At 49.0% G+C, this 23,198-nt stretch overlaps 1 protein-coding gene across 1 annotated transcript in view; it reads left to right on the forward strand.

Annotated features, from left to right (window-relative positions):
* The window catches only part of LOC138246609 (phospholipase A2 inhibitor and Ly6/PLAUR domain-containing protein-like), a 168,035-nt gene extending 147,232 nt beyond the window's left edge, over window positions 1-20,803 (forward strand). Inside the window, exon 5 of the mRNA XM_069201309.1 lies at window positions 20,450-20,803. Within this exon, the coding sequence (XP_069057410.1) occupies window positions 20,450-20,586 (137 nt within the window). The 3' untranslated portion in view covers window positions 20,587-20,803. The remainder of the gene's footprint in view (window positions 1-20,449) is intronic.
* The last annotated feature ends 2,395 nt before the right edge of the window (window positions 20,804-23,198 follow it).

The raw sequence follows: 23,198 nt of genomic DNA on the forward strand, positions 1-23,198 counted from the left end.
ATTGGTTAAACTATCTGACTCTCTTCTATTATAAGTACGTTAGAATACATTTCAAATGAATAATATTTTATGATTATTAATACAGCATTTGTTAAGTATAAGCAATTCACATCTAATGTATGTAATATTTAAACTACGCTCTCTCACACATATTACAACTCCACCCTGCTAGGTAGGTGTATTGCAGGCTGAAGGAGCTACAATTCATTCATCTCCTTTCCTGCACAAGGGTGGCGGAGCATCAGCGCTTCTCCAAACACACACAGGAGGGGCACACGTACGTGATCCCCCCGGGTCTCCGGTGCCAGGTCCTACACCAGCCAAATAAGGGACAGCTGCCTGCGTCTTCACGGTGCTACTGAGGATGTCCAGCTCCCTAATTAGGGGAACCACCGATTCCTGGTGAGCCTCTTGGCTCTGGGGGCACAAAGCCCTGCCCTCCCACCCGGCCGCTCATACTCCTGCTGCGGGCAGAGGGTAGGAAGGCTGGCTAGATAGCTCACCTCTCCGGTGAATGGGGGAGACCTCCCACGGCCTCTCTCTAACAGTGGGTGAAGCTGCCGCCGGCGACCAGGCAGAGCAGGTGCCTTTTTTGGTTTGGGGGGCTGTTACAAGCACTCGGGGGAGCGTGCAGAGAGCCTTGCTCCTTCAATCTCCTCACCAGGGCAACGGTGGTGAATGCACCAAAACAGGTGCCTGCTTGTGCCCCGGGGGCACTTCACACGGCGCTCCTTGCTCCGGGGGCACCACACGGAGCATGAGCACTCGGTTCTTCTTTCCTCGTTCTTCCCAGGGTCGGGGAGTATCTGCAATGACCAGCGCTTCAATCAATCCGCAAACACAATGCACTCACGTAGGGACACTTCCAGCACTTCCCTCTTGCTGGTAAATGCAGATTAGCAGAGCACTCGTCTTGCGCTAATAAAATCAGTTCTATGCAGCGCTCTCCAGTGCTGTGAGGCTAGAAAAGCTGCAGGGGACAAGGGGCACACCACCCTCCTCCTGGAGACAGCAACATGTGGCACAGGGCAGCAGGGCCCAAGCAAACAGGCAAGCACAAAGGAGTTGCAGTCAGTGGCAGTTACTTCTAGTGACCCAGCAGATCACAGGTCAGCACAACAGCAACAGTTCAAGGGCAGTTCCTGGTGAGTCCCTCCAGCAGCAACCTGTGTCCAGTTCAATAATCCATTAGTGTCTCTCTTACATGGGGAAAACCCCCTGTACTTATACTCAGTTTTGCACAACTTTTACTAAAGGGATGGGAAGAGGTTACAACCAGTCCTGACTGGTTCTAGGTGTGTCCCCCTCTCCTCCAGCACAGGCTCCAGACACCAGTGGGGGGGTAAACGAGCGCTTTGTGTGAGGCCAGGGCACAGTCTTTACAAATGCAGTTATGCCCCGCCTCTCCTTCTCTCAGCCCATGAAGACCATTCAATATGTAGATGCACCTCTGTGACACCTCCACTCTCCCTGTGTACAGGCTGTCTGAAAAGTATGCACAAAGCCCAGCTGTCACTCTGCCCCAGACATGCATTGGAGTCAAGCTGCAAAACACAAAAGTCATAATCACAGAGAAATGCTCACTTTCTAAAAGTGGCATTTCTAAAATGGGTAATAAAACATCCACCTACACCAGTAAGCAGGATTTCTCACTATCATTACAACCATACCAAACATGCTTACGCTACCCCTCATAGATCAGACAATACCACCACAGCAGTGAGAATCCAAATAGCCTGTTTGTCACTACGACAACAGGCCACACAACCAGGTACATGTCCTGCCTTTTACTGCATAGCACCCTGCCCATAGGTCAGCTAGGGCCTACCTTGATGGTGACTTACATATATTAAAAGTGGAGTTCCAGGCCTGGTAAGTAAATCTAGATGCCAGGTCCCTGTGGCAGTAAATTGTACACTCAGGCCCTGTGCTAGCAGGCTTGATACAGGTTTGAAAGGTTACTTCTGTGGGTGGCACAAGCAGCACTGCAGGCCCATAAGTAGCATTTAATTTACAGGCCATGGGTATAGGGATACCACTGTACAAGGGACTTACAGATAAATTAAATGTGCCAATTAGGTGTAAGCCAATCATACCAATTTTAGAAGGGAGAGCACATCCACTTTACCACTGATCAGCAGTGATAAAGTGCTCAGAGTCCTAGAGCCAACGGAAAGAAGTCAGACAAAATAGGAGAAGGAAGGCAAAAAGTTTCTGGATGGCCCTTTAAAAAGGGCCAGGTCCAGCAGTTAGCTACAGTGCTACTCATCCCATTGAAGGGCGCCACAGCGCTTTCCATCACACATAAGCATTATACATTGACAATAAATTAGATGTGTGTTAATCAATGTACAGGATGTGATTCACAGACAGGGAGGGCTACAAGGTGTAGAGCCATATGTTCTTCATAGCTGACTGTGCTATATTAGAAGGATTACAATTGATGAACTGCTAGTAAAAAAAAATATCTCTGTGTTAAAAGCACTTACCCATTTACATAAAATAAAAATATGTAATTTGAGTGTTATATAATGTGCTTTGCAAAAGACATATTAACCATCTGTGCTACTTTGATTCAAAACTGGGACTAGACAAAACTTCAGCAAATGCATTATCCTCCAGAGTCATCTTACTATTTTTATGATATGTTGAGATTTATTTGCACATAAAGATCTGTACAGCAGGTGCCTTGCCCCCATGAGATAATTTAAAATGCAGACTTTGTAACCATTTAAGTAGAACAGATTTACTGCCACCTTTCTACTTGCTGCCAATTTCTTTGTGGCAATGCATACGTTGAAGCCCAGATTTTGCATTGGGGTTGTGTCACTTGTTTGGCACAAGATAAAATAACAGATGACAGACGGAATTCTGAACAATGTAAACATTCTCCCCAGTCACAATGATCTGGGTTTAATACATCATTTTTTTGCCCACCACGAAGGTTTGGACACAGTCATATGCAAACCAGTCTTGACCCTGTTTGACATGAGAACAGTCCAGCCTGAACTGAGAGGCCATGTCCTCCCTGGACCAGAATCTAACATTCTGGGACAAGATTTTGGGTACCACCCATCATCAGCCAAACTAATTTGAATCCTGTGGCGCGGTGAGCACAGGACCTACATCTGAGCATACCGTTCCCACTTTGGAAACAAAAGAACAGATGATGGACAGAATGCTGAACAATGCAAACATGCAGCCCCAGTCACAAAGATCCAGATTTAATCCATCCTTTTTTGCCCACCATGCCACCACAGTTTGGATTCAGTCATATGCAAATCAGTCTTGACCCAGTTCCCCATGGGAACAGCCCAGCCCGAACTGCCAGGCCAGATCCTCCCTTGACCGGAATCAAGCTTGCTGGGACTGGTTTTGGGGTATCACCCCTCATCAGCCAGACTAACTTGAATCCTGTAGTGCAGTGAGCACGGGACCCATGTTGGGACACACCCTTCCCACTTAGAGCGACAAAAACAAAAAGAACAGATGATGACGGGTGATAGTCTGAAACTGACCCAGTGTGCTTGTTTTCAGTCCAGGGAAGACCTAGCCTGGCATGTTCCCATGGGGAACAGGGTCAAGACTGATTTGCATGTGGCTGTATCCAAACTGGGGTGGCGTGGTGAACAAAAGAATTGATGGATTAAACCCAGATCTGTGACTGGGGATGAATGTTTGATTGGTTCCGTATTCCGTCCATCATTTGTGTTTGTTTACTTTTTTGACACAACCCCAATGTAAAATCTAATTAGTTAAATATTGTAATGTCCTCAAATGTATTCATGATAGACCTGTTAAACATAAGCCTGAGGTATTAGGATCTGATGTCCTGCGTTGTGATGTCACTTGAATATTGCCTAACTTGGTTAGTCCCACCACTTCTGTTTTTTAGGACTTGTGCCTTGCTAGTAGGCATCTTACTGCAACGCTTTAGATTCCATTAATGGAGTTAAGTCGTATTATATATTAGACATATCTGTCTCAGCATCTAGTCACAGAAGTCCCTTTAAAGGGGACATGTTTAGCCAGTTTCGTATCACTAATAGAAGTCCTGGAATGTTCCCTTGTTTGAGGATGGCTGCTTGGGTTTTAATAACTATTCCGGCATCATTCACTGGTCAATTCCTGTAACTATTACTTCTCTAAAGTAAGACGCCCATCAAATACTCTAGCGCCATCTAATGCAGTGACAGCTTTTTCTTATACAGTTTCTCCAGTAAAACAAAGCTGTGTTGCTCGGTTCCAAAGTGCAGTAACATTTCACGTTTATTGACTATTAACTTGCATACATCTGCATTTTGAATGGGTCTTCCTGGGCTGGGAGGGTGGAGGGCCTGCTCTCACACAAAGGACTGCCACACCCCCTACTGGGACCCTGGCAGATAGGATGTAACTGAAAGGGGACCTGGTGCACTTGTAAGCCACTCTTTGAAGTCTCCCCCACTTCAAAGGCACATTTGGGTTTATAAACCAGGCCTCTGCCCCTTCCAACTCAGACACTTCCTGGAGAAGAAACTTGTAACCAGAACCTGCATCCTGCCAAGAAGAACTGCCTGGCTGCCCACAGGACTCACCTGACTGCTTTCTGTGAAGGACTGCTGCCTTGCTGTTGCCCTGCTGCCTTGCTTCTCCCTGGCTGGGGTGAAGAGGATCTCTCCAAGCACTTGGATAGAGCTTGCCTCCTATTCCCTGAAGTCTCAGGACCAAAAAGGCTTCTCTCTTGCAACTGGACTCCTTGTGCGGTGAAAATTCGATGCTCAGCTTGCTAAAAACGACGCACAGCCTGCCCTGTGGTGAGAAATTCACTGCATGCCAAACCAGAACGACGCAGCCCGACTTCGCAAGAAGAAGATCGGCGCGGCGCCTGCGTTGCGACCGAAACTTCGACGCACGGCCCACCGGATCGACGCACAGCCGACCTGGGATGACGCGGGCCAACTTCCAGAGGGGAAATCGACGCAGTGTCTGCCGTGCGGAAGAAATTTCCACGCAACACCCCCGGAACAACGCAGCGCTTGTGACTCCACTCCACAAGCCCAGGATTCGACGCACAGACCCCGGGGTGTCTGAAAACCCCACAACCCAAAGAAGATCCACGACCAAGCGCCGGAAATCGATGTACAGCCGTCCCCGCGTGGAAACTAAACGACGTATCACCGTGTGTGGCCCGAGAAATCAAAGCACACCCCCTTTGTTTCCAAGCTGTTCCTCCTCTGCAGCCCATTGCGGAGATTTTGTTACGCGAACCAGGTACTTTGTGCTAAAAAAAGACTTTGTTTGCTTTTAAAAGACTTAAGACACTTTATATCACTTTTCAGTGATATCTCTACATTTACTTATTGCATCTTTGATCGTTTTGACCTGCAAATATCCAGATAAATATTATTTATTTTTCTAAAACACTGTGTGGTATATTTTTGTGGTGCTATATTGTGTTATTGTATGATTTATTACACAAATACTTTACACATTGCCTTCTAAGTTAAGCCTGACTGCTCAGTGCCAAGCCGCCAGAGGGTGGGCACAGGATAATTTGGATTGTGTGTGACTTAGCCAGACTAGAGTGAGGGTCCTTGCTTGGACAGGGGGTAACCTGACTGCCAAGTAAAGACCCCATTTCTAACAAAAATCTTTTGATACATCTGGCCCTTAGTGCTCTAAATTGGCATACATGTGGCTGCTGTCATCCCCCGTCCTGACTTCTGGTACATTTAATTACATTTTTATCCTTTGCAGGACTTTCAGGTGCATGCAAAATGAATGAGTTCTGCTTTTTAAATATAACTTAGCATAGATGAACATTATCAGTCATTTTAATTACATACAAATGTGAGTGAAATTCCAGTTATGTGAATTGCAAAGTAGAACATCCATGTGTAAATTGATCTGCTTTCCCACCCAAGTCTTGCTTTATGAATGGAGCTCTTAGAAGGCCCAATTTAAGAAGTGTGGTTTACGATTTGAATGCTACTTATTAAGTCATTGGTGGATAATATAGTTCTTTCTATGCAAATGAGTTAGATCAGATTTGAAAGCAATTTTTGACCCAAAAGTAAACTTAAATGAACTACACATGGATACCACCTGTATTGTTCGATAAAATACATCACCACGTGCTGTATTAATTAACCTATTATCTGCGTGATTTGGGTTCTGGACAACATACTGCACAAGGCTCCCAGAACCTAGGAGCCAATCAGATGCCTAGTTATTCATCGCTCATCCCTCTCGAGTCCCCTTCCACTCCTTCTAAGACTTGAAGAAGGTTTTTGATATTCCGCTAAGGCACTATAACTTGCATTTTAGCTCATTGTGGGCCTCCTTACGAGGTCCTGTGTTTTAGGACCATTAACTGTGCCCCACCCAGTACTACTGATATCAGGAGCACCGGTAACTCTTGGGGCTGGGAAGGGAGATACTAATGAAGATTAATGGTGCAACCCTGACTTTCCCTGAAAAATTAGGAATTACCTGGGGAATTAGTAATTCCGGGTCTGATTTCCCTTGTTATTTCTTATTTTGTTTCAGAATGTCACCTCATATTTTGGCCAAAACCTTAGGTTATAAGTAAACAGATCCAGGGTGTTCCTGCGAATGTCATATTTCTGTTACGGACCCTGTCAAAATAAGGTGGCCACTCATAACATACGCCCTGATTTAGAGTTTGGCAGACAGGTTACTCCATCCTGTCCAACTTTTTAAAAGTTCTTTGTGTCCAATGACACTTGTAATAAGGTGGGAGTGATATCTGTCACGTTGTGACGGAATAATCCATCCCCAATCTCTAAATAAGGACATAGATATATTGGTTTATGCAGCAAAAGAAATTCTCTTTCATGATCAAAGTTGTGTGAGGCAGGACTTGGAGACATGTTCTAATTAATGGCTGGCTTAACTTGTTAAGTGATAAACATTTGTAGAAAACCCTCCGGCCCTTGCATAACACTAAGACATTTTTTTCCACAAAGCTAGGGATTTAAAAAAAAACAATTTGTCATGATGCACAGAATCTTAAAAACCCTAGAAGTATTCTTTCTAATGCAGGTGTGTTCATCATTAGTCTGGAAGAGAGGGATTCATACCAGATATTCAGGGTAACACTATTTTAATTAGATCGTGTACATTCATGTATGAATGTGTGTATTTGTGGATACCCTGAAAATCTGGCATGGACCTGGTGCTCCTGGACCTACATTTAGCACCCCTTCCCTAATGTATCACAATGTAACTTGCTTGCTTTACTCCATTGGTGCATAGGTGGCTTCCACAAAGACCTAAACTGCATAAACAAAGAACATTAGGCATTTGGCATGACTCTCAGATGACTTTCTTGGACACTGGTCCTTCGCCAGGATGACACATTTCTGAGAACACAATGACTCTGGCTACAGTCCTGTATAATGAGTGGGCTCTGCAACTGTGCAGAGACACACAAAGGGGTTTAATTGCCCACCTTTACCAAGTCTGTACCGATTACTCAGAAAATCCATGAGGCAGTGCATATGCTGCACAGAGCACAGCTCACAAACATGCCGACCATGGCTGCTTTGTGTGTGGGAGCTGCGGTGTCTGCAGCTCATGCACTAAAACATAGAGGTCCTCATTTACAAGAATCAGACGAATTGGCATCGATGAGTCAGATTTCTTGTGCTTCCCTAAGACCCCCTTATGACTCCATGAGTGCACTGTATTTACAATACAGAGCTCAATGGCGCATGTTTTCACAGATGCGTCAGAAATTCTGACGCATCTGTTGGCATAAAACTCATGCCTTGCTGGAGTAGCTTTGTAAAACTGGTGCTACTCTAGCAATGTGAGAAGGCTCCCATTGGAAAAAGCCCCATTATTTTTAAGCTTGTTATCAGCAGGCAGTAAAATTGGGACGCAGTGAAGTTGCAGAATGAAACAGTGCAATATAAATTTCACTGCTTCAGTTCTGCATTACTTTTTGCCTGGGAATGCCTACCCTGCATACATTATACCTGCGCAGGTATAATCTGCCGCAGGGCTTTACAAACTGAAACATTAAGCCAAATGCGTCAGTTTGTAAATCTGGAGCAGCGCAGTGCACTGCTAGCACCACCACTTCATCAAAAAAATGACGCATTTCATATATTTAAAAACTTCCCACTCCTAGAATTCTGCTGTGCACAACTATAAATAAACAGTTTTTATTCAGTGCTGCTTCATATCAGGGGCAGCTCCTCCATTAGGGCGGAGGAGTGTTGCTCCCCTGCCAGCAGCTGCAGCTGCAAAACCTTTTCAAGAAAAGGATAAACTGTGTTTATTAACGTTTTCTTGAAAAGAGGCGGGCATTGGGGGTGACGAACACCTGAGGGGAGTTCACAAAGCACTCCCCTCAGAGCTCATCTGTGTTTGGGCGGCGATCACTTGCTGGCCAAACACACAAGCACAGTAGGCTCTCTCCGGCAACACAGTTGCCGGGCTGGAGAGAGTCTACACAGGCTCCCTATCTGCCTGTCAGGGCCCTGGCTGGACGCTCCCAACCAATTCTGACTGAATTTGTATTCCCCCCTGTAGGAGTCTGGCCTGGGGTGTGGATGGCACCTATGGTACTTACACCTTATACCAGGTCTAGGTATCCCTTATTAGTGTAGTGTAGTGTAGGCAGTGTCTAGAAGCCAGGCACTCTATAGGTAGGTGTTGATGAGTAGCCAAGGCTTATTTAGGAGACATGCAAAGCATATGCAATACCACTATGGTCACACAGTACTCACACACATGAATGAAAACACTCAGGCCCTCATTACAACCCTGGCGGTCGGTGTTAAAGCGGCGGTAAAACTGCCAACAGGCCGGCGGTAAAAAAATTGGAATTATGACAATGGCGGAAACCGCCAACAAAGACAGCCACTTTAACACTCAGACCGCCACGGCGGTACAGACAAACAGTGCGGCGGTCTCCGTCAACAGACAGGCAGAGGACAATGTACCGCCCAAAGTATCACAACCTACCAATCCTCCACCTTTTCCGGGGCGGATTCACCGCGGATAAAAACATGGCGGAAACAGCCATTTCAAAGGGAAAACACTCACCTCTACACACTCCACGAGAAACGACGACACCATGAAGCCGAAACTCCATATTCTGCCAGCGATAGTCTTCCTGCTCCTATACGAGGATCATCAACGCCGGCGGCGAAGACCACGGTGAGTACTGCACCTACGACATAGGGGAGGGGGAGGAAAAAACACAGGGACACCCACAACCAACATCCCAACCCCTACCCCGACCCTCACCCACTACAACACACACACAACAATGCATATCCAAACATTACAGTTACAACCCCCCAAGAAGAATGCAAAGACAAAAGGAAATGAGTTGAACCATTGTAATATATCAAAATACAGTAACCAAATATATACATATATATATATATATATATATATATATATATATATATATATATATACACATTAAACAAAATATACACCATGATTAGTAGTGCAGGTAATGCACCATTCATTGTCCGTCTACCACTGGGCCCAAAATGCATGGGCGAGGCCCACACTAGATACCTGATCAAAATGGAGAGAACACTGCAGGGGCATCAGATAGAAACAGGCACCTCAGGGGGAAGGGAGGTGGGGGCACCTCAGCCGGATGAGTGCACCACGCCAGATCCAAGAGGGGGCTCCATGCCCATTGATGTATCCTGGGGAGTGCAAAGCCACAGTCTCTCAAGTCTCTACAGTGGGTGGTTTGCCCACTGTTCAATCCTGGGGAGTGCAAAGCCACAGTCTCTCAAGTCTCTACAGTGGGTGGGTTGCCCACTGTACCATCCTGGGGAGTGCAAAGCCACAGTATCTCAAGTGAATAACAGTCTCCACTGGTTCTGGAGGGGGCATGGTGCCCAGAGTGCTTCATCCTGTGAAGGACAGAGGCATTGGATTGATCTCTCCACTGGTTCTGGAGGGGGACTGGTGCCCAGAGTGCTTCATCCTGTTAGGACAGAGGTAGTGGATGGATGTCTCCACTGGTTCTGGAGGGGGACTGGTGCCCAGAGTGCTTCATCCTGTGCAGGACAGACGGAGTGGAAGCATGTCTCCACTGGTTCTGGAGGGGGACTGGTGCCCAGAGTGCAGCACTCACCCCGTGACGGTCCCAGTTGCGTCACTGCCCCTGCCGCTAATGGGCTAGCGGTGCTCGCCTTGGCTGTCTTTGCCTTGTTCAGCGGTGCTTGAGTTGGCAGTTTCTGACCTGTTCAGCGGTGCTTGCCCTGTTCAGCGGTGCTTGCCATGGTGGTCTTTGCCCTGTTCAGCGGTGCTTGAGTTGGCAGTTTCTGACCTGTTCAGCGGTGCTTGCCCTGTTCAGCGGTGCTTGCCATGGCGGTCTTTGCCTTGTTCAGCGGTGCTTGGGTTGGCAGTTTCTGACCTGTTCAGCGGTGCTTGCCCTGTTCAGCGGTGCTTGCCATGGCAGTCTTTGCCCTGTTCAGCGGTGCTTGGGTTGGCAGTTTCTGACCTGTTCAGCGGTGCTTGCCCTGTTCAGCGGTGCATTCCTTGGCGGTCTTTCCCCTGTTCAGAGGTCCCTGGCCTGTTCAGCGGTGCTTGCCAAGGCGGTCCTTCATTGCCCAGCAAGCCTGTGGCTGGCGGTCCTTCATGGGTCAGCTGGGCTGTGGCTTACGGGGCCCTCCTGGCCAGTGACTCTGGGGCTGGCGGTGGCCTCCTGGCCAGTGACGATGGGGCTGGCCTCCTGGCCAGTGACGATTGGGCTGGCCTCCTGGCCAGTGACGATGGGGCTGGCCTCTTGGCCAGTGACGATTGGGCTGGCCTCCGGAGCAGTGACTCTGGCGGTGGCCTCCTGGCCAGTGACGATTGGGCTGGCAGTGGCCTCCTGGCCAGTGACGATTGGGCTGGCCTCCTGGGCAGTGACTCTGGCGGTGGCCTTCTGGCCAGTGACAATTGGGCTGGCCTCCTGGGAAGTGACTCTGGCGGTGGCCTCCTGGCCAGTGACGATTGGGCTGGTGGTGGCCTCCTGGCCAGTGACGATTGGGCTGGCCTCCTGGACAGTGACTCTGTCGGTGGCCTCCTGGCCAGTGACGATTGGGCTGGCATCCTGGGCAGTGACTCTGGCGGTGGCCTCCTGGCCAGTGACGATTGGGCTGGCGGTGGCCTCCTGGGCAGCGGGGATGATGGCAGTCATCTCCACCGTGCTGCTCCTCCCAGACTTTGGAGATTTCTTCTGCCCCTTCCCCACCTTGGGAGGAGTCACAGCTGAGTCGACACTCCCCCCGGGACCCTTGTGAGCGGCATTGCTGGCTGGACTCTTCCCCCTCTCCCGCCGGGCACTGTCCAACTTCTGGTGCTTCACAGGGGGGGGACTGGCTGTGCTGTGGCTCCGTGCCACACTGGCCTGGTGGCCGGTGCACTCCACATACCTGTAACAGGCACCACTGGTCCCGAAGATTTTTTGGTTGAGGTGCTAGTACGGGACCTATGAGTTGGGGGGGTGGTGGGAAAGAGGTCAAGGTTGGCCAGGAAAAGTTTCTTAGGAACACTGGGACGGGTAGCTGGAGGGGGTTTGGGAGTGGAGGAAGAGGTAGTGGTTGTAGGAGGTGTACGTTTGGTGACTTTGGGTGAAGGTGCATGGGCTGGAGGCTGTCGTGAGGTGGATGGCTGTTGGGTGGGTGTGTGCCTGCGTTTGTGTATCTTCGGAGGGGGTGTCACAGACACACTGGGAGAGGACACAGGGGACGTGTAAATGGGAGTGAGGGTGGTGACTGCACGTGAGCGGGGTGTGGTGGTGGGTGTGCTGGTGCGGGACGTAGTGGCTGTAGTGGTAGTGCATGCAGGTGAGAGTGTAGATGAGACTGTGAGGGAGGAGGGAGACGACGAGGAGGGGGACACAGTGAAGGCAGTGGATGTTGGTGTGTCTGTATGTGTGTGATGCTTGCGTGAGTGTCTGTGGGATGTGTGGTGCTTATGTTTGCCTGAGCTTCCCTTGTGTGGTGAGGTGTGTGCAAGCTGGTCTGATGGTGTGCTTGGGATAGGCTGGGGTACAGGGTATTGGGTCTGCGTGGAGGAAGTTGGAGGGCAGAGGCTAGAGACCGGGACAATGGCTGCCATCAGTGCTGAGGCCAGAGTTTGCAGCGTTCGATGAAGGGCAGCCTGACCAGAATGAATGCCCTCCAGGAATGCATTTGTGTGTTGCAATTCCCTTTCTACACCCTGGATGGCATTCAAAATGGTAGACTGCCCAACAGTGAGGGACCTGAGGAGGTCAATGGCCTCCTCACTGAGGGCAGCAGAGGTGACAGGGGCAGGGGCTGAGGCGCCTGGGGCGAAGGTGATGCCCACCCTCCTGGGTCAGCGGGCACGGGGCGAAGGCTGAGGGGCTGCTGGGAGGGCGGTGCTGGTAGGGGGGTGGCGGCTGTACCTGTAGAAGTGGGGGGCACAGATTTTGCTGCCACCACAAGGGAGCTCCCGTCCGTGGTGTGGCCCTCCATGGCCATGTGGGATGCAGCTCCCTCGTGCTCCGGCGCCACTGTACCTCCGCCTGATGATGCTGATGCACACAAGAACAGGGAGACCACAAAAAAGGGGGTGGTGGGGACGACAGAAGAAAGACAGGTTGAGTGCATGGCTTACCACTACCGTTGGCGGACAATACAGACACAGCAGCCCCCTGCACTACGTCGCACTGTTGGACTCTACAGATGCAATTCCTGGGATATGTCCTACATGGCTATGGTCGACATCTGCACACATAGATGACACAGGGGCATGTATACCTGTACTTGGCACTCTACAGAGGTGGGGTGGGGTGGGGTGCCACATGGCCTGCATTACGGAGGGGCCTAGCCTACGGAACTCACCCTGGCCTAGGGAAACGCACAGCCCTCCTCCCCCACCCAGACACCTTCACTGCGCGCAAAGTCCGCTGAATGATGTTGTACTCACCCCCTTGTGTCTGCTGTGATGCCCTCAAGTGCCCACCCAACTCAGGGTAGGCCACCTCCAGGATCCGGAACATCAGGGGGGTCATGGTTCGACAGGCACCCCTCCCACGTTGGGAGGCCATCCCCAGCTGAGCCTCTGCCGTCTTCTTGCTCCAGCGGCGAATGTCCTCCCATCTTTTCCGGCAGTGGGTGCTCCGTCTGTGGTGGACCCCCAGGGTCCGGACGTCCTTGGCGATGGCACGCCAAATATCCTTCTTCTGGTGGGCGCTGACCTACATGACATGTACAGGGGAAGAAGATAAGTCATTACCAGCTGCACCGTCGAAGTGAGTGGCCCACATCCCTAGCCTTGCCATGTGGCACATGCATTCACAGTCCTTCATGCATGCAGAACCGTGCCCCCTTCCTTGTTACAACCAGCCCTCTCCACACAGGCATAGCCCATACAACGTGCTCCCTGTGTACTTACCTGTTGGTCTAGAGGAATGTAGAGTAGTGTGTACTGGGGGAGGACCCCATCCACGAGCTTCTCCAACTCCTCTGCAGTGAAGGCAGGGGCCCTTTCCCCAGACGCATGAGCCATTGTCTCTTCCAGACCGAGGTCACAGCAGCACTTGCAGTGTAGGTCCTCTCCTGTCAAAGATTAGGTATCGAGTGATTGAACAGATAGAAAATGGTGGTCACGTCCGCGATGGTCACGTCCGCGGCGGTGCGTACCATCACTGCCGGCGTACATCGTCATTGGCTCCTGGGACCCATAGGGTCCAATGTTAACCAATGCAGCATTACGCCGCGGTCTTCGACCGCCTACCGCAACGGTGTAGAACGCCAGCGCAGTTACCTCACATCCCATTGTCCCACTTTAGAGGTCAGGCAGCCACCATTTCAGGGGCTTACATGGCCTAATTACCAACTGCGTCACACAGACCTAGGCCTTGTCGCACAACACAAATACAGGCCAGATTTTGTGTATGAATGGTGTTCTGTGTAGACTGTGGGTACATACCTCTGAGTTGTTAGACTCTGTGGTCGCTGTTGTCATTCCTAGGCACCGTCCGCTGGGACATGTGAGGAGATGGCAGAATCCTCCGGTGTACCGACCGCTGGTGGACCTGTCGACAATGGAGGAAAGACATTTGATCATCACCTACAGGTTTGACCGTGCCAAAATCCAGGAACTGTGTGCCCAGTTTGAGCCAGACCTGATGTCAGCAATCCGCCATCCCACAAGAATCCCCCTCAAGTGCAGGTGCTATCAGTGCTCCATTTCCTTGCAAGTGGGTCATTTAAAAAAACAGTGGCCATGGCATCAGAGATATCCCAGCCTATGTTTTCCAACGTGTTGTCCAGAGTGTTGTCTGCACTGCTGAAACACATGCAGAGCTACATCGTTTTCCCTCAGGTGGAGGATTTGCCTACAGTTAAAGGTGACTTCTATGCCCTTGGACATATCCCCAACATCATAGGTGCCATTGATGGGACCCATGTAGCGTCTGCCCCCCCCCACAGGAGTGAACAGGTGTACAGGAACCGGAAGAGTTATCATTCGATGAATGTACAGATGGTATGTTTGGCAGACCAGTACATCTCCCAGGTAAATGCTATGTTCCCTGGCTCTGTGCATGACTCCTACATCCTGCAGAATAGCAGCATCCCTTATGTGATGGGTCAACTCCAGAGGCACCGGGTGTGGCTATTAGGGGACTCTGGTTACCCCAACCTGTCATGGCTACTGACCCCAGTGAGGAATCCCAGGACCAGGGCAGAGAAACGCTACAATGAGGCCCATGGGCGGACTAGGAGGGTGATCGAACGCACCTTCGGCCTCCTGAAGGCCAGGTTCAGGTGCCTCCATATGACAGGTGGTTCCCTATTCTACTCACCAAGGAAGGTATGCCAGATCATCGTGTCCTGCTGTATGCTTCACAACTTGGCTTTGCGACGACAGGTGCCTTTTCTGCAGGAGGAGGGTCCAGATGACGGTGTTGTGGCAGCTGTGGAGCCTGTGGACAGTGATGATGAGGAAGCAGAGGAAGAAGACATTAACAACAGGGACTCAGTTATCCAGCAATATTTCCAGTGACACACAGGTGAGAACACATTCCTGCCTACTACAAGTACTTTCACACTTCTACCTCTATCCTGTCTGTCGATTTCAACCAGTATATGGTAACTGAGTTGTACATTTCCCTTACGGTTTCAAAGGTGTGGTTTCCAACGTGTGTCATCTGCTTAGATTCCTCATGGACTTGAGATGTGTGACATAGGTATGTTGACATTACATTTGAAAACACATTTTGTCACTGTCATTGCTAATACACATTTTTGAAATCACAGACTGACTCCAGATTGTTTTGTGCTTCAAGGGTGTTTATTGAAGTGCTCAATATTGGAGGGGGGTTGTAAAATGGTGAGGGGTGATGGTGGAGGAATGTCCATGGCAGAGTCCAGTCCATTAGTCTCACAGGTGCATTGCCCATATGGGCATAGGAAGTGGAGCTGGGGCAGTTCCAATATGGACAGGGTTACAAAGTGGGACAGTAGGATGACAATCAGGGTGGTCTCATTTCTTGGCGGGGGTCTTGGCATCGTGCTCTGTCTTGTTCCTGGATCTCAGGGACCTTTTGCGGGGTGGTTCTCTGTCTGCAGGGGGTAGGGTGCTGGTGTGGTGGTCCTGTGGCGGGGCGTCCTGTCCACTAGCGCCGGCGGAGGTGGTGGGCAGTTCTTCGTCCATGCTAGTGTCAGGGGCCCCTTGGAGTGCCACAGTGTCCCTCCTGGTGTTTAGTATCTCCTTCAGCACCCCTACGATGGTGCCCAGGGCGGAGCTGATGGTTCTGAGTTCCTCCCTAAAGCCCAAATACAGTTCCCCCTGCAGCCGCTGGGTCTCCTGAAACTTGGCCAGGACCGTTGCCATCATCTCCTGGGAGTGGTGGTATGCTCCCATGATAGAGAGGGCCCTGTGGAGAGTGGGTTCCCTAGGCCTGTCCGCCCCCTGTCGCACAGCAGACCTCCCAGTTCTCCTGTGTTCCTGGGCCTCCGTCCCCTGGACTGTGTGGCCACTACCACTGCCCCCAGGTCCCTGTTGACATGTCCTGGGGACGGAGGTATGGGCCGGCTGGGTGGGTGCTGTGCTGGTGTTACCAGAGGGTGGAAGGTCTGTGGTGGCCTGTGACTGGGTGTGGGGAACCGACTGTCCCGAGGCCCACGATGGTCCGGGCTGGTCATCTGGATCCAGTTGGACAGCGGTGCTGTCATCACTGTGGGCCTCTTCTGTGGGTGGGGTGGAGATATCTGGACCCTCCTGTCTGGAGACATTGGGTAGTGGTCCTGCAGGAGTGGAAAAGCATGATTATTGCATCTGTGTGTGTCATGGTGGGCAATGGGTGGGTGAGCGTGTACCCCAGTGCTAGCATTCCTGTGTGGGGGCTTGTGTGATGGTTGATGGTGCAGTGGGCATGCTTTAGTGATGAGTGTCCATGCTTTGTTGTGTCATGCAGGGCTTGGTGTTGGGATGTGTGGTTTGTGCTATTAGTACATTTGTGAGGGGTTGGAGTGATAGGGGAGGCGGCGAGGGTAGGGGTATGTGATAGCATGCAGGTAGGGTGGGGGATGTAATAGTTAAGATATGACTTACCAGAGTCCATTCTTCCACCGACTCCTGCAAGGCCCTCAGGATGCAGAATAGTCAAGACCTGCTCCTCCCATGTTGTTAGTTGTGGGGAAGGAGGTGGGGGTCCGCCGCCAGTCCGCTGTACCGCAATGTTGTGTCTTGAGACCACGGAACGCACCTTCCCCCGTAGGTCATTCCACCCCTTCCTGATGTTGTACCGATTTCTTGGGTGCTGTCCCACTGCGTTGACCCTGTCGACTATTCTTCGCCATAGCTCCATCTTCCTAGCTATGGAGATGTGCTGCACCTGTGCTCCAAATAGCTGTGGCTCTACCCATACGATTTCCTCCACCATGACCCTGCGCTTCTCCTCCGAGAACCTGGGGTGTCTTTGCCGTGCCATGGGGTGGTGTAGGTGATGTGTGGGGTGGTGTATGTGGTGATAAGTGTGGTGATTTGTAGTAGTGTGTGGTGTTTTGTGCGTGGATGTAGTGTGGGTGATGGTGTTGAGTGGCTGTGGCTGCTAGTTTGTGGATGGTGGTGTCATCTTTCAGAATTTTTGATCGTAACGGTTTGTGGGTGATGTGGGTGTGTGTTTTATATTGTATTGTGTGTGTGGGAGTGGTGTGTGTATGTGTATCAGGTGTGTGTATTTGGAATTGTCCAATGTGGCTGTGTTTTGTAAGAGTGTGTGTATTTTGAGCGCAGCGGTGTGCACCGCCAATGGAATACCGCAGCTGAAAAACCGCTGCGTGGATTCGTGGGTCGTGATAGCATGGGCATATTTCTGTTGGCGTGACGGTGGAGGTTTTGTTTTCGCCAGTTTATCACTGACCTTAGGTGTGGCGGACTTGTGTGGGCGTCTGAATTTTGCACATTTCGGATGTGGGTCGTAATAGCTGTGGCGGAATTCTGCGGCCGCGGCGGTGTGTTGGCGGTCTTCTGCACGGCGGTAAGCGGCTTTTACCGTCAATGTTGTAATGACCCCCTCAGTGTTACAAAAATAAAGGTACTTTATTTTGGTGAACCAAATACCAAAAATACCATAGAGACTATACTCTCTTAGGAAGTAAGTAATACACAAATTATATACACTAGTATGCAGAAATAGGCATAAAAATAGTTAGAAAATAGTGTAATTAGTAAAAATCACAATGGAGAATAATGGTCCTAGGGGGAGCACAAACCATATACTAAAAAAATGGAATGGAAGAGTCGATCCTCCACCTAGGTAAGTGTAGTCTGTAGAGGGGAGCTGGGAGTACTAGGAAAGCCCAAAGGTATGTACCACAACCCACCCCAGCTTCCAGAAAAGCAGGAGTAAATCACTGTACATTCCCCAGAATACACACAGAGAAGAGAAGACCAATAATGCAAAACCCAGAAGAGACTGCAAGACACCAACAGTGGATTCCTGTACAAGAGGACCCGTGGAAGAAGGAGACTAAGACCAAGAAGCACAGTAAAGTTCAGGAAGGGCAGGAGCCCCTACCCACCAGACTGAAGGTGCAAGAGGAGAGTCGACGGTGAAGAGTCAGTACTGCACCCAAGAAGACAAAGTTGAGTTCCTGGAGGATGCATGTGATGTCCCACGCCGGTAAGAGGATTGCAGTTGGGTATGCATCTTCGGATTCCACCAAATAGCCTTGGCGCACGCAAAACTCGCAGTTAGCAGAAAGTGGAGCTGCCGGGTCCCGGAAGGACCAGGTGGACTCTACATAGTAGTGGGAGTCAGAGGGGGTACTAAGCAACACAGAGAGCCAAAAGAAGCACAGGCAGCACCCACAGGAGTCCCACAGGATGGAGTCACGAAAGACGAAGGAGGCCATGCAGCACTACGAAAAGGGGTCCCACGCTGCCAGAGAACCACTCAGGGAGCTGGGCGTCGCAGGTTGGAATGCTGGGGGCTGGAGCTTTCCTTGACCAGTTTAGCGCCAGAGCAGAGACTGGGGTCCCTGATCTGGTGTAGACTGGTTTATGCAAGGAGGGCACTAAATGTGCCCTTCAAAGCATTACCAGTTGTTTGGGGAGGCTAACCCTCCCAAGCCTGTAACACCTATTTCCAAAGGAAGAGGGTGTAAAACCCCTCTCCCAAATGAAATCCTTTGTTCTGCCTGCCTCGGCTCGAGCTGCTCGAGCAAGAAGATGGCAGAAATCTGCCTGTGAGATGGCAGCAGCTGGGGCTGCCTGGAGAACCTCAGAAGGCTATAATGGCAATACTGGGGTCCTCTAAGGAGCCCCCAGAGTGCATGGAATCATACAACCAATACTTGAAAAATATTGGGGTATGAGTCAGACATTTTTGATACCAAACATGCCTATGTTTGGAGTTACCATTATGTATGCCCAGTACACGCGTAAAATGGCGTCCCCGCACTCACAAAGTCCAGGAAAATGGGTCTGGAGTTTGTGGGGGTACCTCTGCTAGTGCAGGAGTACCCTCACATACAGGTACATGCACCCTGCCCTCTGGGCTGAGAGGTCCTACATTAGGAGTGACTTATAGAGACCTGGGCCCAGATGTAGGAGGCCTTTTGCGCCTCGCAAACGGTGAGAAACGCAGTTTGCGAGGCGCAAAAGGCTGAACGCGATGCAGAGTCACACTTTGCGAGTCGGTACCGACTCGCAAAATGTGATTCCGACTCACAAGTAGGAAGGGGTGTTCCCTTCCTATTTGCGACCGTATCGCGATGCTGAGTTGCTTTGTGACCGCGAAAGCGGTCGCAAACCAACTCACAGTTACCATCTACTTGAAGTGGATGGTAACTCATTCGCAAAAGGGAAGGGATCCCCATGGGACCCCTTCCCCTTTGTGAATGCCCACAAAAATATTTTTTCAGAGCAGGCAGTGGTCCTATGGACAACTGCCTACTCTGAAAAAACTGAAACCAAATGGTTTCTGAATTTTTTCTTTTTGCAGCTCGTTTTCCTTTAAGGAAAACGGGCTGCAAAAAGAAAAAAAAACTGCTTTATTAAAAAAGCAGTCACGGACATGGTGGTCTGCTGTCTCCAGCAGGCCACCATCCCTGTGAGTGCCTAGACTCGCTATGGGGTCGCAAACTGCGACCCACCTCATTAATATTCATGAGGTGGGTCTTTGCGACCCCATAGCGAGTCGCAGAAGGTGTCTGAGACACCTTTCTGCATCTCGGATTGCGAGTTGTAATTTGTGAGTCGCTATGACTCGCAAATTGCAAGTCGCAATTGAATACCTACCTACATCTGGCCCCTGGTGCAGTGACATGTAGTGAAAACGAAGTGCATGCACCCGGTTCACGTATACTGCAATGGCAGGCCTGCAGAACCCTTTGCATGGGCTCCCTATGGGTAGCAGAATAACTGCTGTAGCCCATAGGGATCCCCTGGAACCCCAATGCCCTGGGTACCTAGGTACCATATACAAGGGGCTTACATGGGGGCACCAGGGTGCCAATCGTGGGATGAAATACAGTGATAACAAAAGTGGGGGTAACCAAGCTAGAAAGAGGCTACCTTCCTATACCCCCCGCTCCCTCTGCGTGCCGCCCCTCCCCTTATGGTTGTCCCAACCTGTACAAAAACATTGTTTTTCACTCCACAGCACTTCATTCAGATTGGCATTTCAAACCTTATTTCCATGTGTATGTCTTAAGAACCAATATAAGAAGGACAAATCAGTCCCTGCTGGCACTTTCTGTTTCTAAATGAAGTGGGGAAATGACACCAACAAGATTCAAGGTGGCCCCTGAAGTTCAAAGTTTCACTTGTGCAAAAAATTAATCTTGGTAAAGATCAGAGATCACTATAAAAGTTGTATTTCATTCATGCATCATTCTTATCTTGGCCTTCAGGCATGTAGGCATGTAGGAGACACTTTAAAGTGAAGCCCCACCCACACAACCACCTAATGAGTTGTCTTGTGTTTTCTTTGCAGTGAATCCAATGGCAATGGCCTACCATGCCTGTGTTACCATCAAAAGCACCAAGGATTTACCTGATTTTCCGACGCGTGCAATGCTGAGAATTGACCACCTAGAATTCACCAAGGCTTTCAAGTGTCCCCAGCAGTAAAGATCGCACCTTATAGCGCCTCGGCTGTGTCACTCTCTGAGCCTTCTCTGCTTGAGTAGGACAATAGTGATCGCCAGATTATCATACAACATGAAAATAGCCATGTGATGCCCAAATATGATATTGATTAGTTTGACTGATGATTTCTTTGTGGCTGTTTTAACCATTAAAACTCACCCAAGTGAAATGGAGGCAAAAATAAAGCTATTGCTCATGATGGTTGTCAGGTCTGCCTTGGGTGAGGAGGAGGCTGATGTCTGGGGCTTTCTAACTCTCCTTTTGGTGTTGGATCAGTACAATATTGTTATTTTTAATGTTATGCGGTAGTGTAACATTTGTTACTACATGCTGGGTCCTCCCATGTCAGGTTCTGCATCGTGTTCAACAAGAACCTCCACCCAGCAGTTCATGGCAGGAAGATTACCTTACCCACCAACATCTCTCAGTGGATTCAAAAGCCAAAACAACCTGTGTGAAGGAGTAATCGCCAACATGCATATGTACAAACCCCTATGTAAGCGCTTAATAATGAATGAGAGCGAGGAAGGTGTGAGAACAGCTACCATATTTAAAAAAAAAATTATATTATGTATTTCTATAATTGCATTATAGAGTAATAGGACCCAATTCACAGTGGTAAACGTAGACTTTTGGTCTAAGTTTGTGACTTTCTGGTATTCACAAAGGTAAGTTACGAGTAGTATCTTTACGTCTGCAATCAGGGCGGAATCACCGCACTCCAAAAGGAATCTCCACACCCGGAGTGTAATCTCCATAACTAGAGTTTACTCTCCTCACCCGAAGTGAAATCTCTGCACCCGGAGTGTACTCTCCGCATCTGGAGTGGAGTCTCTGCGCTCGAGGTGGAGATCTGCCCCAAGTGAGGACATAAAGATACTACTCGTAACTTACCTTTGTGCATACTGAAAAGTCATAACCTTAGACTTTTGATCTAAACTTAGACCAAAAGTCTAAGTTTACCTTTGTGAATCAGGCCCCTAGTGTTTAAATAACTCTTGCAACAGGACTTATTGAAGAACTTGCTCTCTGCAGGGACAGTTGAACTTGGGTATAAGGGTTTTGTGCATACAATTGAGTATTACATGAAATATGGCAGAACCTCAACTGAAAGAAGATGAAAACTGGAGCTGGATGGAGTGAACTGGGATTTTAATACTGGAGGAAAACTGAGTAAAACATGTAGAAGACAAAACTAGAATAAAAACACATACACAGTACAATAAACAAAAGGTAGGCGATAGAAAGGCACTAAGCAGAATATCAATAGGCTTTAAGTTTGTAAGCTTCCAAGAAAATGATCTGTAATTGTAAAGAGACCACAATAGGGGAAAGAGAAGTTATTCTCACAAAGTCGTGAGTGATACCCAGCATGTTTTATGGGAGAGCTGTAGTTATGTACCTCTGTGCATGGGGTAGCAGGCCAAAGAACTCACTGGTACTCTCTGGTAACAATTAGTAAGCTATGACCAGAGAGGAAAATATGAGGAACCAAAAAGAGCAACATTTTAAGAGAGGAAAAAGAAAAGAGAGGACTGTATGAAAATGACAAAATGAAGAATATGGAAAACAAATCACATTTCAACCAGGAATAGCTCTGTCAAGTAGAGCAGCAAGGTTCACACAGAGGGCCGTATCACAAAACAGTTTTGAATGCCGCTATTTTATGTCATTGATAGTAAGTTAAGGCAGTACTTGCACCAAACACCTTCACCATTGGATTATAAACCAGGAATCTGGGTGCCTTATTAACAAGCCCTTTGCCCCACCACTGCGTAATTTGTTTTACAGTGGTGGCGTTAGCAGTGCACTACACTGCTCCATCTTTACAAACTGACGCATTAGGTTAAATGCATCCGTTTGTAAAGCCCTGTGCCATATTATACCTGCGCCAGGAGGTAGGCGGTTGATGGTGATGCGTCAGATTCTTGTAAATGAGGCCCTGGAGATAGTAAAGTGTAACAAGAACAATTGTGCCTATTTGTTATGTGCCATTTTGTTGCGGTGGCGATGTTTACTGTTGTGTTTTGCGCATCTGTGTTTTTCTGCTCATTTATTGCAATGTGGTTTCTTGTGTGTACTACGGTTGTTGTGTTGCATTCCGTTTTGCCTGTTTTCTTGTGATGTGCCTAGTGATGCTTTAATTGAGTTCTTTTGTTTCACTTTTTATATGTTATTGCATTTTGTTCAGTTGTTTACCTTAGATATGTCAACACGTGCTGCTGTATTTCTAGACAAATGTAGCACTTGTGTGATGAATCCATTTTAGTTTCCCCCGGTACACAGAAGTCAGCTTAGCCTCCGCTTGCTGGCCTGTGCCCCTGTGACCTTTTACCTATTTAGTATTCTCTGTTTTATTTCATTTATTTTATTATTTCTTTTAGCTTGCTGCCGTTGTTTATATTTTATGAGAAATGTTTTGATTCTTATTATCAGTGCCATTCTGAGCAGGCATCATTATCGGCGTCATTATCAGTGATACACGTAAGTATTGTCATCATGTTCCTTTCTCACTTACATGTGATAGGAACATTATGTGCACTTGTAGGGATTGTTTATTCAATTGCCTACACAAGTCTGCCAAATTATCAGTT

This window comes from Pleurodeles waltl, chromosome 7, assembly GCF_031143425.1.
Source record: "Pleurodeles waltl isolate 20211129_DDA chromosome 7, aPleWal1.hap1.20221129, whole genome shotgun sequence".
Classification (NCBI taxonomy): Eukaryota; Metazoa; Chordata; class Amphibia; order Caudata; family Salamandridae; genus Pleurodeles; species Pleurodeles waltl.